Here is a 13,031-nt window from a genome sequence, read left to right as displayed (position 1 = left end):
CCAAAGTGCATTGCCAATGAGCAGTAATATTTTGAAAGGAATCTTTTTTCTGAGTAGTAGTTTTCAACAGTGGGCTTAAAATATTCAGCAAACCATTTTGTAAGCAGAGGTGCTGTCATCCAGGCTTCGTTGTTCCATTTCTGGAGAACAGGCAGAGTCAATTTAACATAATTCTTAAGGGCCCTAGGATTTTCAGTATGGTAAATGAACATTGGCTTCAACTTAGAGTCACCAGCTACATTAGCCCCTGATGAGAGAGTCAGTCTGTCCTTTGAAGCTTTGAAGCCAGGTATTGACTTCTCTTCTTGAGCTATAAAAGTCCAAGATGGCGTCTTCTTCCACAAGTAGCCTGTTTAGTAGTCTAAACATTGGGAGTCTGTTGTTTAGTGTAGCCAGCTCATTATCTTAGTTTGATCTTCTGGATTAACTTGCTGTAGCTTCTGTATCAGCACCCTCTGCTTCAACTTTTATGTTATGGAGAGGGCTTCTTTCCCTAAACCTCGTAAACCGAGCTTTGCTCCTCCAAATTTTTCTTCTGCAACTTCCTCACCTCTTTCATTTCTTCATAGAACTGAAGAGAGTTAGGGCCTTGCTCTGGATTAGGCTTTGGCTTAAGGGAATGTTGTGACTGGTTTGATCTTCTATCCAGACCACTAAAACTTTCTTCTCCATGTCAGCAATAAAGCTGTTTCACTTCCTTATCATTCGTGTGCTCACTGGAGTAGCACTTTTAATTTCCTTCAAGAACTCTTTTTTTTGCATTCACAGCTTGGCTAACTGGTGAAAGAGGCCTGGTTTTGGGCCTGTCTTGGTTTTTTTTTTTGTTTGTTTTGTTTTTTTTTTGCGGTACGTGGGCCTCTCACTGCTGTGGCCTCTCCCATTGCGGAGCACAGGCTCCGGACGCGCAGGCTCAGCGGCCATGGCTCACGGGCCCAGCTGCTCCGCAGCATGTGGGATCCTCCCGGACCGGGGCACGAACCCGTGTCCCCTGCATTGGCAGGCGGACTCTCAACCACTGCACCACCAGGGAAGCCCTGTCTTGGCTTTTGACACGCCTTCCTCACTAAGCTTAATCATTTCTAGCTTTTGGTTTAAAGTTAGAGACATGCGACTTTTCCTTTCACTTGGACACTTAGAGGCCATTGTAGGGTTGTTAATTGACCTGTCCTGGGGAGTAGAGAGGCCTGAGGAGAAGGGAGCGAAATGGGGCAGATGGCCAGTTGGTGGAGCAGTCAGAGCACAAACAACGTTTATTGATGAAGTTTGTTTTCTCGTATAGGCACAGCCGTGGCACCCCAAAACAATTACAATAGGAACGTGAAAGATCACTGATCACAGATGACCATAACAAATATAGTAATAATGAAAACGCTTGAAATATTGCAAGAATTACCAAAATGTGACACAGGCACAAAGTGAGCAAATGTTAGAAAAATGGTGTCAGTAGACTTACTTGATGCAGGGTTGCCACCTTCAATTTATAAAAAAACACAGTATCTTCAAAGTACAATAAAGCGAATCACGATAAGACGAGGTATACCTGTATTCATGGTGCTCAGAAATTCCATTTATCCCCCAAATCCTATAAAACTTTTTGCCTTTACCCAGATCTCTGACCTCACACCTGATTAGGTGCTCGTTACCACATTTGAGGCTCTACTCAAGAAAATCTTTGGAGGAGGAAAATCACTGCGCATACATGGATTCATTCATTCATTTATTCAACAAGCATTTATTAAAGGTTTATTATATACAAAACACAAGGAATACAGATTTGCTCAAGACATGTAATCACTGACTCTAAAAAGATCCTGTTTAGGTTTAGTTGTACAAAAGTGTTTACATCCATATGTGAATGTTGTTAGAAAACAGAAGCTATATTGCCCAGAGTACTGTCACTTTCTTCTTAGTTGTCATAAAGCATAGAGCCTAATTTATTGTGCAAGTGTGGTAATGTGCTCAGCTCTGATGCCTGAAAGATTTTGCTCCATTTGTTCCCTTTAGAACAGATTTTTTTTAAATCTGTATTTCCTTAATTTGGCCCTGTGGGTTTTAGCCCATTTAGAACTCACTAGGGTACAAATCTCAAATAAAATGAGTAAAATAAAAATATTGTTATTAACCATAGTTTAAATGGGTAATAAAATTTTCTACTGCGTTTGAGTAGAAATTCTGGATACTTGCTTACGTATCAATAGAATAAGATCGGGAAGCTATGTAAACTTTTGGTTAAGAACGCTTCAGGTAGGACTAGTGTTTTTCTTTAAAGATAGTTCAGTCATGTTTCTTCTTTCTTAGTCCTCCTCCCAATTCACGGTCTTCCTACCACATATCAACCTACCAGATTTGAAGCTTAGATTCTAAATAAAAATGTGAAAATACGGCACAAGGTGTTTTCCATTGTATTAGTGGCAAATTAACCTCTTCTTTCTCCTCAAGAAAGGAAGAGAAATTTTCCTTTAGAAGATTACTTGAATAATGCTAAATTTCTTTTTAGTCAACAACAAAAAATTCCTGCACATAAAGTACTCCCAAAGAAGTCCAGGTTAGTGCACAGGACAGAAGTCCTGTTAATTGATATACAGTCAGCCTTCTGTACCCACGGGTTCCCCATCCACACATTTAACCAACTGCGGATTGAATATTAGGGGAAATAAATTCCAGAAAGTTCCAAAGAACAAAACTTGATTTGCCACACACTGTCAACTATTTCTGTAGCATTTACATTGTATTTACAACTATATACATGGCATTTACATGATATTAGACATTATAAGTAGTCTAGAGGTGATTTAAAAGTATATGGAAGAATGTATATGGGTTACATGCAAATACTACAGCATATTATATAAGGGGCTATAGCATCCATGGATTTTGGTGTGTGTTGGGGTCCTGGAACCAGTCCCCTACAGATACTAAGGGAGGATTGTATATCAGGGGTTCTATATTAGAGGTTCTCATTTCTGGCTGCATATTAGACTCTTCCCTATGTATTTATAATACTCAGCTGGTGAATGCTCTGGATTAACTTTTGGGGGGCCAGGGGTTGAGACTCTGAAGGAAATGATTGATTTTCTCTCCCCTCCCCTCAAAATGTATATACCCACAAAATATTGCATTGTGGACTTTCTGAAGCCCATCTGTGGACCTTGGTTTAAAGACCCCCAGCTGGGGCTTCCCTGGTGGCGCAGTGGTTGAGAGTCCGCCTGCCGATGCAGGGGACACAGGTTCGTGCCGCGGAGCGGCTGGGCCCGTGAGCCATGGCCACTAAGCCTGCGCGTCCGGAGCCTGTGCTCTGCAACGGGAGAGGCCACAACAGTGAGAGACCCACGTACCGCAAAAAAAAAAAAAAGACCCTCAGCTGTAGATCAGCCCTAGATGATACCAATGAAGCTGCTCCCAGGACCACACCTTGAGGACCAGTGCTATGAGGATGGCAGTCATCTGTCTTACCAAGCCCTCCAGGTGATTCTAATGCATGCCAAAGCTTGAGAACTACTGCCCAATAGAAATGCCTCTAGGAAACTACAGTTTAATAGTATGCTTTTGTCTCAATTGAGGGTTGAGATGTTTATTTTAAAAACAGCCATGTGAAGAATGACTTGTATCTCTTGTAAATCCACTCTTTTGGTATTGAATGCTTTTTGTAGTGGAGGTATATTATTATATATTTCTCTTATAGTCAAGTTCTAGAAAAAACTTTATCTCCCCTGATAAACTGGTAAATTTATTATGCTGTTTGCTTATCTTACATTACTGTTTGCATTTGTCAGCTTTGCTGTCAGAAGGTGGAGATAGAGCTCAATTTCATACCCCATTTTAGCAGTTATTCTTAGCCTCTTTTTCCTAGTATAATTATCGGCCCCTTATCCCCATTTCATGTGTGTTCTTTTAATGAAATGGCTTTTCTGTGGCCATGTTAAAGGATAATTTTCAAAATGGCAGTCATGGCTCTCATACAAATATAGCATGAACATGTGTCAAAGACCTTATGTAACTTGTGAAGGATTTTACAACTAGCTCAAAGGAGCCGAAGAAAAAACACATATAGGCAATTGCTGAATGTGAAAATGAATTTACTAATAGGTGCAGAACCGGTCAGTATCTATAAGGCAGTAACATTTAATGATTAGAATCATCTCTTGGGAGACAGGATGAGGCATCAGTTGCATCTCCACAGGGCAACCTTCATTTGCAATTTTAATGGCTGAGAATCATTTGATTACTATCAGTTTTCTATAACTTTAGAGTTGTAAAATAATCCAGTCAAAGACATTGGAAGGCATAGACCCCTATAGAATCAGGTAACCCTGTGGGGCTCTAGGACAATGCCAGCATTCTGCTGAAAGAACACCTAGCAATCTTTTTGCTGATTGCAATCTTTCACAGTTTTTCCTGACAGCAAGGTAAGGAGCAAAGAAATGAGTCCTCATATAGGAGACTGAAACGGAGAAAGAGGATCTTCGGTAGATGAGGAAGGAGATATCCTGTTATCGTCTTCTCATTCTCTATGCTGACTCTGGCCTTGAAGGAGTCTTCATGGCAGGAGTGCATTCCCGGGGATGGGAGGGAAAGACGGCTTGTTGTGGAGAAGCAGGATGAGACCTGGGAAAGATTCCTTGCTGTGTTTGACAAGCTAAAGCAATGAGTGGATCTCATCCAGTAAAGCAGATTTTTTATTATCATGTCATCTGTTTGTTTATTTTTTGGTCTTTTTGTTAACTCTTATTTTTAGCAGTCTTTTTTTTTTTTTTAATGTCTTTTAGGCTGGCCTCAGATAGGTAGTATGGGAAATTAAGAAAAAGCCCCAGGGGCTTCCCTGGTGGCGCAGTGGTTGAGAATCTGCCTGCCAATGCAGGGGACACGGGTTCGAGCCCTGGTCCGGGAAGATCCCACATGCCGCGGAGCGGCTGGGCCCGTGAGGCACAGCTACTGAGCCTGCGTGTCTGGAGCTTGTGCTCTGCAACAAGAGAGGCCGCGACAGTGAGAGGCCTGTGCACCGCGATGAAGAGTGGCCCCTGCTCGCCACAACTAGAGAAAGCCCACGCACAGAAACGAAGACCCAACACAGCCAAAAATAAATAAATAAAATTTAAAAAGAAAAAGCCCCATGTTTACCCTAAGTTATAGAATGCCTTTAAGGCCATTGGGGTGGTGATGGTAATTAATGAGTGCCCCCTAACCCGAGACCCACAGCGACCACACCGTCACCTTTCTTTACCAGGAAGTCTCTACAGTGCCTTCCTTAGAGAATCTGGAGCTGCATTGTTAGTTTACTAAAGTGCTTCTTACCTTATTATTTTTTTAATTGTTAGCTTTTTAAAACTTATAGCACTAGATGAGGTTTAATTAATTAGTTAATGGAGAAATAGTGTTTGCATTAATTTGAGTCAATCTGTTCATAATTCTGTATCATTGCAATTTTAGGTCTTTCTCATATTACCAATTAACGTAGTACAGAATTACGAACATTTGCTGATTCAGTGGCCTTGACATCTGTTAGTTATAAGTTCTGAGTAATTAAGAAGCTGGATTGAAGGGTGCTAAATAGGGATTCAGAAAGGTAATTTACTGATACCTTATATTAGAAGCTTAAGTCTCATTTCTCTGATTCTTTTCTCCATAATAGTTGACACTTAACATACAGAAAGGCCCAGCACTTGGAAAAAAATGTACATAGGTGAGACGGATAAATTTGTATAATGATCTTTGTATCCCGTGGTATAAAAATTTACAGTTGCAGGATTAGGCAGATGATGAGTGTCAGTTGGCCTTCTGTGAGGCACTATTTTCAGTGGACAGACTCAACAGATTTAGGTTCTGGTTCCAACTCTGCTGCTCTAGTGTGGTTATGAGAAAAAATTAATCTCTGCGATCTTAATCTATAAAGTACATTCTTTGAGCTAATCTTCATTGTGTCATTGTTATGACATGGAACATGACATGGTCCATGCCCTCAAAAGAGCTGAAGACTCATGTGTCAATAAATAAGCACAGCTGACTATTATAGGTACAGCAAATGACTTCACAGAGGAGGTAATGCTTAAACGGATTCTTCCCCAAAGAGGTGTCATCTCCAGGCAAAACAAGGTGAGGGGCAGAGGGAAAGGGAAGGAGAAAGAGGTTATTCAGGGGAGGGGATCAGTGAGAGGATAAGAGCACAGAGGCATGAACAAGATGCCAGGATTTGAGTGTGTGAGCCTGGTGCAGTGAGAATAAAAGAAGTGGGTAGCAACCAAATCTTGAAGAGTCTGGTTTTTAATGCTTAAATTAAAAAAATGTGACTGAAAGGTCTCTAATGCTTTCTCTAGCTTGGATTCTGATCTGAGATATTGTTAATGAATGATAAGGAGTTAATATGTTCTGATTAATCTGAGCAGTTCCTGTATTCTATAGTGACAGCCAGGTAATTAGATTGACCAGGACTGTGAGTTCCCTTATATAACTTTCAGCCTTTGCAACCATTAAAGGACGGGAAATACAGTGCAAATAACTTTGGTCAATTCCCTCTCCTGCTACTTCATCCTTCATGTTACTATCTACATTTTTTCATTTCTTCTTCTTATTTTATTGTGGAAAATTTCAAATGTATAAAAAGCAAACGATAGGATAATGCACTTCCATTATCCAGCTTCAACAATTATCAACATTCTTGTTTGTTTATTCCTCTACTCATGTCCCACGCCTCATTCATTATTATTATTATTGCTATTATTCTTGTTGTCATTATTATTCTTACTATTTTTAGGTATCATCTACATACAGTGAAATGTACAAATCTTAGATACAGGTTTTTGACAGATACACTGTGTAATCTACATCCCATCTCAATACAAAACATTTGCATCTTCCTCCAAAATTCCCTTGTACCCCTTTCCAGACTTTCCCTAGCCCCATCCCTCCCTCCAGCTGAAAAGACAAAACAAACCAAAGCCCTAATTTTTTTTTTCATCTTAGATTAGTTTTACCTGTTTTAGAACTTATATGACGGAATCTCCTGAATGTACTCTTTTGTTTCTGGCTTCTTTCACTCCACTTATTATCCGTGGGATTCATCCACGTTCTCTCCATTGTGTTGCTTAGCAACATTCTGTTGCACGAATTTACTACAATTTGTTACCCATTCTTTTGTCTGTCTTTTGGTTGTTTCCAGTTGTGCGGTATTGTGAATGGAGTTGCTGTGTACGTCCTTGCATACATTGCTTTGTGAAGATGTTTTCATTTCTGTTGGAAACCCCTCTAGGAATGGAATCACTAGGTATATGTTTAACTTTATAAGTTAAAGTTTTCCAAAGAGTGGTTATACCAGCAAGGTATGAGAGTTAGAGCTGCTCTACATCCCTGCTAACGTATGATATTGTCTATCTAAAATTAAAATTTTAGCCATTCTCATGAGTAAGTAGTGGTATCTCATGGTGGTTTTTATTTGCATTTCCTTGATGCCTAATGATGGTGAATATTTTTATGTGCTTATTGGTCATTCATATATCTTTTTTTATCTGTTAATAAAATTTTTTTTTATTTGTGTTGTCTTTTTATTATTGAGTTATAGTTGTTCTTTATATATTGTGGATACAAGTTCTTTGCCAGATATATGTTTTGTGAACATTTTCTCCCACTCTGTGTTTTGCTTATTCGGTTTCTTAGCAGTGTCTTTTGATGAGCAAAAGTTTTATTTTTGATTGAGTCTAAGTTATCTAATTTTTATGGTTATTGCTTCCTGTTTAAGAAATCTTAACTTACCTTCAGATTGAGACTATATTCTCCTGTGTTTTCTTCTAAAAGCTTAATACCATTAGCTTTTATATTTCAGTCTGTGGGCCATCCGTCTCAAATGAACTTTTGTTTATGGTGTGAAGTTGTGGTTGAATTCATTTTTTTCCATATGGACATCCAGTTCTAGCATCATTTGTTGAAAAGACTTTTATTTCCCTGTTGGATTGTTTTGGTACATTTGTTGAAAAGCAGCTGTCCAAGTGTGGGGTCTATTCCTGAGTATGTTCTGTTCCTTTGACCTATTTGTATATCCTTATTCCAGTATTGCATTGTCTTGATTACTGTAGTTTTATGATAAGTCTTGAGTCAGACAGTGTAAGTAGTATAACTTTGTTGTTCTTTGTCAAGATTTTTGTGGTTATTTTAGGTCCTCTGCCTTTCTACTTCAACTTTAAAAGTCACTTTCTCCATTTCTGTTAAAAAGCCTACTGGGATTATGAATTATTTATAAATTAGTTGGGGGGAGAATTAACTTCTTAAATACTGAACCCATGAACATGGTATATTTTCCATTTATTTGGGCCTTCTTTAATTTCTCTCAGCTGTGTTTTAGTGTGGACATTTTGCATATCTGTTGTTAAATGTGTTGCTAAGTATTTTGTTATTTGATGCTATTGTAAATTAATTTTTTGATTGTAATTAAAAATTTTTTTCTTGCTAGTATACAGAAATATGATTGATTTTATATAGTAATCTTATACCCTGAGACATTGCTACACTTACCAAATTTTTAACACACAGTTCCTGAGCACCATGAACTATCTTCCCTTCATGTTTTTATGTGACTTTTTGGACTCGAATGTCCATATCTCCCATGTCTGCCCCTAAAGAGGGCCAGTGTGAATGCCACGGCATTTGTGAAATCTTCTGACACTGCCCCAGTTGGATTCAAAGAGTTCCTCCCCTGAGACTCTCTATTAGAGCACTTTCCACTTTTGGTTTTGAATGAGCCATTCTTTGAAGGCAAGAGCTATACTTTACCTCCTTTTTTATCCCCACAATAGCTAGTATGATGCCTTGGTTCACAGTTTAGGAATGTATCTTTTCAACATTTATCTCAGGACCTATAGGGAATTATGTAGCTCTGGCAGGAAATCCTTACAGGCAACTTCAGTCATTTGGAACCAGTCCCCAAAGTGTATCTTAAAAAGGGAAAATAGACCTTTTTTCAAAAACGTGTCCCTGTGTACTTCCTATTTAAAGAGATGTTCCCTGGTGGATGATCTACTTACACTCTAAAAGACTTAGGCTTTTCTGCCAGTTTTGAACATTTGTAGATTACGTTTCCTTTTTGTTTTCAGGTGGCTGACTGTGCTTGGGATGAAACAATAAAGATATATGATCCTATTTGTCTTACCATGCCTGCTTGAGATAAACTACTCAGAAACAAAGGATATGACTGAAGAACTGCTTAGCAGGAGATAAATGATTGATAACATAGAGTTTATGTTTTTATATACTATTCAGATTTCAAAATTGAAAAATGTATTCTGGAATCAGTTTTGAGGAAGCTGATAAAGACTTTGGCTCACTATTTAAGCCTCTGGTACATGAGCCATATTTCGTAAAATCCTAAGGAATATTGAAGTTATGATATATCTTATAGTATCTATTAAAATATAACCTTTCTAGTATAAAATGGATTAAAATATGAGAGATCTATAGATTATATTGATAGTGATATATTTCATTTTTAATTTGCCATTTTTGATGAAAATATCACTGCCGTTGATAAAAATCACAATAAACTGCATCCCTTGATCATTTATGATTTTATGACACCCCCAACAAGGTTACTTTTTCTAATATAGTATATATGTATATAACACTATATAATATAGATATACCTATGGTTCAGTAACAGGGCTCTAATAATCACTGATTTATTCAGCAGTTATTTATTGAGCATCTACTGTGTGCTTGATACACGGAATGAATGAGATTCTTTCAAGGACTGGTTGTCTGTCATGCTTTAAGAACATGGATGCAGAGAGTTAAGAGCTTACATGTATTTTACATTTATTAAAATATTTTTAGATATTATACCCATGACCCTATGTCTCTCTTCCTATTTCTCTACAATCAAATTTTAAAAAATCTGGTCGCTGGGCAAAAAGTGTTAGGTCCCACCAAGGTTGCAAGCAATTACCCTTGAAACTAAGTAATGAAAGCCCTAAGTAATGCTGTAAACCCTCCTTACTACCTCCCTAAGTCTTGAAAAACCTTTAGGTGTGATGACCTATAAAAAATTAGGTTAAAAGGGAAAAATTAGTAGAATAGACAACTTTGCATAACACTTATGTTTTTATATAATGTTAAAATAAAACGTTATAAATGGCAAAAATTGTCATTAAATTTTTAACAAGTTTTTGAGATTTTTTTAAAGAGCAAAATATACTTGTAGTAATCGGAACAAAAATAAATGTAAATGTATGTATATTGTCTAATTTACATATTTCCCTGTTTACTTGTTACAGAAAAAAAATTAAGACAGCTTACAAAACACAAAAACAAGCCCACAGGAACAAAAGGAGACATAAAGTGGAGCCGGGAGTGGGCTTGAAAATATATGCCTTAAAGTCCTAGAAAGTTGCTACTGGCAGCATCAATGGGAAGTCTGGTCAAGTACACAATGCTGTCCAAGGCCTGAGGGCAAGGACTTCGTCCTAGTCCCTGGCTTGGCCCTAGCACCGTGCCTGGCACATAGAAAGTGCTCAATGCGTATTTGTCAAATGAATGAATGGTCTCACAGAAAGTATAACTCTTTTCAGTTCTTAGACCAATCAGTGCTAATTGTTTTTGAGAGGCCCCCATAGAGAGGACACTGCTTCACATGAATGTCTTGTAAGGTACAAGGTGCTCAAACTCATCCTTCGATGGGTCACGATGATTAGGTTGGTGCATAGAGCTGCTCTGTGTTGCATGCAGTTCAATAAAAGTGGGTTCACAGTGAATGTTCTCTGTATGGGCAGAATTTATAATAGACCTTTTTAAATACCTAACCCAGATCATATTTACAGTGAAATGAAATTACTTATTTTTCTTTTAGAATGCAAGAGATTTTATTAAAATAATCTACCATGTATCATTTGAAACAAATACTTGTGATTTAAAAACTAATACCTCTCTTGATTTATTTCCCCTCTATTTCAGGGATGTTAGAGATGTTTAGAACCCTAACTTCATAATACTTAACTCAGGTGCTTGGAGTCTCTCAATCTGAAGGAGGGTGGGTGAACATTTCTTCAGCGAGTTCCCTGAGCTAGGATTGGCAAACTAGAGGAAAAGGAGCTGGATTGTGTCCTGAAAGGGAATGCACATGATTTTTGAATTCTTGGTAACTCACAGGCCGAGCAGCCTCTGGATTTTAGAGGACAACCAGTCATTCTTCTAGTTGGGAAAATTAGAATTTGTCTCCTGGCAACTGAGTTCTTGGGTTTCATCCTGCCTGCCTCCCCAAGTTCCTCCTGCACCTGCAGTGACAGCACAGCACTGAGGAGTGGATGCAGGAAAGGGGAACTCAGGTCACTGAGCATCTTCTGTGATCTGGGCATTACATGAGATGCTTTCTGTATCTAATCCCCTTTAATCTTTATAACGTCCCTGCAAGAAAGCCCTCCCATTTTCCAGACAAGGAAACGAAGGCTCTCGGGAGTCACAGCAGCCAGGAAATGTGGAGCTGGAATTTGAAATCTGCTATGACTGGATCTGGTCCTGCCGTGTGGCCACCTTTTCCTAGGAATAACAGAAATTGGCCCACTGAGAAATAGTAAAGCTGTGGGACACTCTGGTGACTAGATCCTGATCGTTCCTGAGAAAACTGGCAAAATTGTGTTTCCAAGTCTAAAGCGCTAAGAAGCTGACCCTGGGGCTGGGGTGACCCTAAAGTATATCACCCCCAGGGAGATCCAGGCTGAGAGCCACCCACCCATCCCTTCGGCCTTTGGCAGTGAGCGTTCTCTGCATATCTTAGCTATAATTTGACTCTTCCAGCAATGAACTCATTAATTTCTTATTTAACTGGCCTCTTCTTGAAAGAGATAATCCACTTACTTGTTTTTGACTTCCATACTGACTACTACCAAATCTCCTGCCTTCCCCACTTGGGTCTCCCTCAGCCTTTGCACTCATTTTCTTTCAACCAAATTCATCTTGCTCACCAAATGGGCTCCTCCTGCACATGCTTTTTTCATTTGTTGTCAATACTGTCCACCCAGGCTCTCAAGCTAAAGACCTAAATGCCATCCTTGTTCCTTTCCTTATTCCCACCTCTCCAGTCCAAGGCACATCAAATAGGTCACTAAGTCCTATCCCTCTCACACCCTAAATACTTCTCCATTCTGTCTCTTCCCCTCAATCCAAACACCACTGCCCTAGTTCAAGCCGTCATTAGCTTTTCTCTGGATGATCACAACAGCTTCCTAAATGGTGTGTGTTTCAAGTTCTGTACCCTTGGAGTCATCCTCTTCAACACAGCTGCCGGAGGCTGATCTGAAATGCAATCTGACTACATCAATTTCAGTGTAAACCTTTCCTCTGCTCATAGGACTGTCTACGGGAAAAAGTTCAAGCTTACTAACCAGGCAGCCAAAGTCCTCTGGGGCTAGCCCTTGCCACTCTCTGCAGCATGGCTTCTCTCCACATTGTCGCGAACTTTGTGCTCCAGCAGCACCAGTGTGCTCACTAACTCCCTGTGTAAATAATGCAGGTTTTCATTTCTATCTTAGCTTAAGGTAGTCCGGGTGCGTGGATTACCCTGCTCTTGGCTTGGCAAATTCTTACCCATCATTTATTTGAAAGTCATGTGAAATGACTAAAGAAAAAGTTTGACAGCACACAAAAATTAAAATAGCAAAACACACTCTTAGCAAAGCTAAAAGAAGACATATTGGAAGGATATATTTGCGACATATGTAACAAATGATGTAATATCCAGAATTTATAAAGAGCTCTTAAAAATCACTAAGAAGACAACCAAACATAAAAGCAACAAAGGATATCAATAGGAAAACAAATGTTTAATATACTACAAAAGGATACTTAGTTGAACTTGGTCTCATTGATGACAAAGACTTTTTTTGCTTATTAGTTTGGCAGATATTTAAAATATTGATAATATCCAATATTGGTTAAAGCGAAAGTACCATTATACACCTTTTTGGAAGGCAGTTTGGCAACAAAGGTTTTAAATTAGCCATTGACCCAGCAGTTTCAGGCCTAGGATTCCCTGCCTGTACCCACCAAATCCTTACAGA

At 38.9% G+C, this 13,031-nt stretch overlaps 1 protein-coding gene across 1 annotated transcript in view; it reads left to right on the top strand.

Annotated features, from left to right (window-relative positions):
- The window catches only part of PEX7 (peroxisomal biogenesis factor 7), an 88,959-nt gene extending 76,681 nt beyond the window's left edge, over nt 1–12,278 (top strand). The window contains exon 10 of the mRNA XM_024759106.1: nt 9,078–12,278. Within this exon, the coding sequence (XP_024614874.1) occupies nt 9,078–9,146 (69 nt within the window). The 3' untranslated portion in view covers nt 9,147–12,278. The remainder of the gene's footprint in view (nt 1–9,077) is intronic.
- The last annotated feature ends 753 nt before the right edge of the window (nt 12,279–13,031 follow it).

Source organism: Neophocaena asiaeorientalis, unplaced genomic scaffold, assembly GCF_003031525.2.
Source record: "Neophocaena asiaeorientalis asiaeorientalis breed wild unplaced genomic scaffold, Neophocaena_asiaeorientalis_V1.1 scaffold5, whole genome shotgun sequence".
Lineage (NCBI taxonomy): Eukaryota > Metazoa > Chordata > Mammalia > Artiodactyla > Phocoenidae > Neophocaena > Neophocaena asiaeorientalis.
The sequence above is the reverse complement of the archived record's forward strand: the minus strand, read 5'-3'. Positions and strand labels throughout refer to the sequence as shown.